The sequence below is a fragment of the Elephantulus edwardii genome, unplaced genomic scaffold (genome assembly GCF_000299155.1).
Source record: "Elephantulus edwardii isolate Elephantulus edwardi_28Jun2011 unplaced genomic scaffold, EleEdw1.0 scaffold00419, whole genome shotgun sequence".
Lineage (NCBI taxonomy): Eukaryota > Metazoa > Chordata > Mammalia > Macroscelidea > Macroscelididae > Elephantulus > Elephantulus edwardii.
Window position 1 is genome coordinate 106739 of NW_006400169.1, and position 3850 is coordinate 110588.

At 39.1% G+C, this 3850-nt stretch overlaps 1 protein-coding gene across 1 annotated transcript in view; it reads right to left on the bottom strand.

The window, feature by feature from the left end:
• Positions 1-1910, bottom strand: part of SCTR (secretin receptor) — a gene marked incomplete at its 3' end in the record, with an annotated part of 107761 nt that extends 105851 nt beyond the window's left edge. Inside the window, exon 1 of the mRNA XM_006902503.1 lies at positions 1854-1910. Within this exon, the coding sequence (XP_006902565.1) occupies positions 1854-1910 (57 nt within the window). The remainder of the gene's footprint in view (positions 1-1853) is intronic.
• Positions 1911-3850: the final 1940 nt, after the last annotated feature.

Consider the following 3850-nt stretch of genomic DNA (forward strand, 5'->3'; position numbering starts at 1 on the left):
GGTGGAAAAGGAGAGTGAGGATAGTTGCATAATTTGAAAAATCATGCCAGTGTTTGATACATATAGAAATTGTTGCTTTGATGTTTTGATTTATATATGTTCAACAATGAAAATAAGTTACTAAAAAAGTGGGGACCACTCTCTGACATACATAGGTTTACCGTGAATTGAGGCCAATTCAACTGTATGTAACAATAGAGCAGTTAATAGTATATGACCCATAGGTTAGTTGAGGAGCTTTAATATTAGTTATTCCTATGGGCAGTTTTTGTTGGAGCTCCCAGATTGATTCATGTTTGGAAGCAGGACTGGCATCACTTCCTAAACTACATGCCTATGGAAAGTCTAAAATCTTGGAGAAATGATGATAGTTATAGAAAGTCTTCAGGCCTTTGTTCATTTTCTGTTTATATATATATCCTTCCTTCATGTGCATTCAGTCTATATGGTGGCCAAATCATTAAAGAAGTAAGACTCTATGAAGAAACACGTGGCATCAGATTGGGAGGAGATTGAAGAAGCAGCGGAATGCTTCTAGATGGGTGCCTTTGGGTGGTGAGAGCCAAAGAGAACGTATGATCATGGAGGAATTTGGAACAAAAGAGCTCATAGAGTCTGAACAATGCTCTGGTTCTTAAATTCGGTTTTAACTGTTTTTGGTAAACATTCTTCTAGGTCGTATAGCCCTGGTCTGTCGACTTGCTGTATAGTGGTAGCTCATGATGGCTGTGATGCTGAACACTATGACACTGATATATCAAATGTGGTAATAGTTACCCACGGTGGACAGTGTTTGGTGGAGCTCTCCAATTAAAATAAGCTTGGAAGCAGGAGTGTCATTCACTTCTGAAATAGCTTGCCTCCAGAAACCCTATGAACCTGGAGAAAGGATGAATGTTATGCAAGTGTTCAGGTCTTTCATTCGTGGGTTGCTATGAGTCACCTACCATTCAATGGCACTTAACAACAACAACAATAACATCAACAACCTATGCTATGCAGATGACACAGCCTTGCTTGCTGAAACAGAAAAGGACTTTATTGTTGTTGTTGTTGTTGCTGTGTGTCAATAAGTTGGAATCAACCCATAACCTACCCTCCAGGGGGTTTTCAGCAGCAGTTAGTTGCATGGAAGGATATTGCCCATCCTTCTCCCACAGAGCAGCTGGTGAATTTGAACCAAGTGTCTTCAGGATTGTAGTGCTGCTTCTTACCACTAGGCTGCCAGAGTTCCCTATATGATGTGTATTAGTACTATAAAAACATTCATATCTTTAAGTCAACTTTGCTGCTTGGAATCTTATATATAGGAAAACCTTATTATACAAAAATCTGTAGTAGCTTTACACTTATGGAAGGTGGGAGGAATAGAGATAGACTTCCACTTCTGGGACGACAGAATAGATACACTTTTCTCTATTTGTCCTGCCTGATTCTATAACTAAAGCTCTGGAGATTATCTTAAAATAAACATAAGAAGACTCTGAAAGAAGATCAACCAGTGAGGGACTCCAAGACTCACAGAAGAACATCGTAGTTCTAAAGGTTCTTTTAATCTTATGCATCTCAGACTAGAGCAGAAAAAAAAAAAATCAACAACCCCAAAATGCCAAGAGATGCAATAAAAACAGCCAAATAAAAACCTGCTTTCTCCAGCTCAATTTCTGTGAAAGGCTATGCAGTGAGACAGAAACATTTTTTAGACAAGAGCTGTTCAAGTACTGTCAGATACCACATAAAAAACCATGGCTCTAACGCCATCCACAGTAGCAATGGTCAAGTAGGGGCCTGGACTCTCACCATTGGTAGGATGCTGGGGTGGTAACAGAGAAGGCCAAGTAGGGAGTTAGAACCTTCACACCTGCCATATGGTAATGAGGCCCTGCGGACACCACATGGGCAGCTGGCATTCTCACCCTTATTCAACATTAATGGAAACCTTCACCTTCCCGGGGTTAAAGGAGGCTAAACAAGGTTGCTGCACTTCTACTTTCACCCAGAAAGGACAAGTAACTCCTTCTCCTGTAAAAAAAGAGGCAACTTAAAAAAAAAAGCAAGCTTTATATAAAACTCAGTCCTTTAACACAAAAAATGTCCAGGTCTCATCATATAAAAAACAACGAAAGTTGCAAATTGCATAAATAACGACAATTGTTAAATGCCAACACTAGCTAACAGATGTACCAAAGGCTTGAAAATCATCATCAGGAAAACACTTCAAAGAGCAATTATGAATATACTTGAAACAAGTACAGAAACAAGACTCAACAAAGAAGGAGAAGGTATCGAATGGAAAGTTTAGAACCCCAAACAAAATATTCTATGGATGGGCTCAGCAGCAGAATGGCAGAGAGTGGATAGAAAAGAGAATCCAGAACGTGGGAAATAGAAAACAGAATTTACTCAACCAGAGCAACAAAGATGAAACAGAGTCTTCATTTCATTTGTCTCAGGAGAGAAAAATAGGAAATGGTTGAAAAGCAGAGAAAAATAGGAAATGGTTGAAAAGCATTTGAAGAAACAATGGTTAAAAATGTTCTAATAGGATAAAAGAGATAAACGTACTGGTTCAAAAACTGAACAAATCACAGCAGAATCAATTTAAGGAAATTCATACTCAATGTATAAGAATTAAATTAAAGGAAGAAACCTAGAAAGCAACCAGAAAAAAAATTTACAGTCTACCTATCCAAAAAGACAATTACAATGGCAATTTATTGCTCATCAAAATCCATAGATTCAAGAATAAAAGTGGCATAATATTTTTCAGGAGTTGAAAGAAAAAACTGTCAAGGCAAAAGCCTGTGAACTCTCAAAACCTCATTGCTGTCAAGTTGAAACCAACTCATAATTGACCCTTTAGCAGGTTTTGGGGTAGTAAGTGGCACAAAAGTATACTGCCCATTTTTGTTTCATGGAGTCACTGGTGAACTAGCTGCCTTTAGGTTGCAGCAAACCACCCTACAGGCTGTTGTATCGTGGAGTTGGATGCAACTCATCGCTGACCCTCCAGTGAGTTTTCAGAGGCTGTGAATCACACATGAAGAGACTTCCTATCTTTCTCCTACACAGCTACTGATGGATTCGAACTACATACCTTTGTGTTGGCAATGCAATTCGTTATGACTAAGCCACCAAAACTCCACTAGAATTCAGACTATGCCACAGAACCCTATACTGACCAAGATTATCCTTCAGGAAAAAAAGAGTACATACAGACTTTCTCACATAGGAAAAATGTAAGAGATTTTGTTGCTAGTAGACCTACCCTAAAAGAATGGCTTTAGGAGAGCTCTGGTGGCCTAGTGGCAAGGAGCTGCAACTACAATCCCAGAGGCGCAGGGTTTGAATCCACTAGATGCTCTGCCAGGGAAGGAGGGACAATCTTCTCCTGTACAAGTCAGATCTGATTTGACGGTACACTCACACAAAAATAATAAAATAAAAACTAAAAAAAAGGAATGGCTTCAGAATCTTGAGACATTGAGAAATAAAAATCCCGCAAGGAAAAAAAAGGGGGATTTCTTTCTCCTCTTCCATTTTCTAAATTGTACTGATGGTTTAAAGACAAATTATAATCCTGTCTAATACATTTATTAATATATTCCATTGAGCCAAACAGTGACCCTGTGCACAACAGCTCTGAACCTTGGCCTATCCTGAGCCAATCTCACCACCTCTGACACACTTGATCCTATTGCCACAGACATTATATTAATCTGTCTCACCCAGGGTCTTCCTCTCTTTAACTAACCATCTACCCTTCCAAGCATGCCCATCTCCAAGACTGGTCCCTCATAACAACATATCCAAAGTATGTGAAATGGAGTTTCTCCATTCTTGCTTCCAA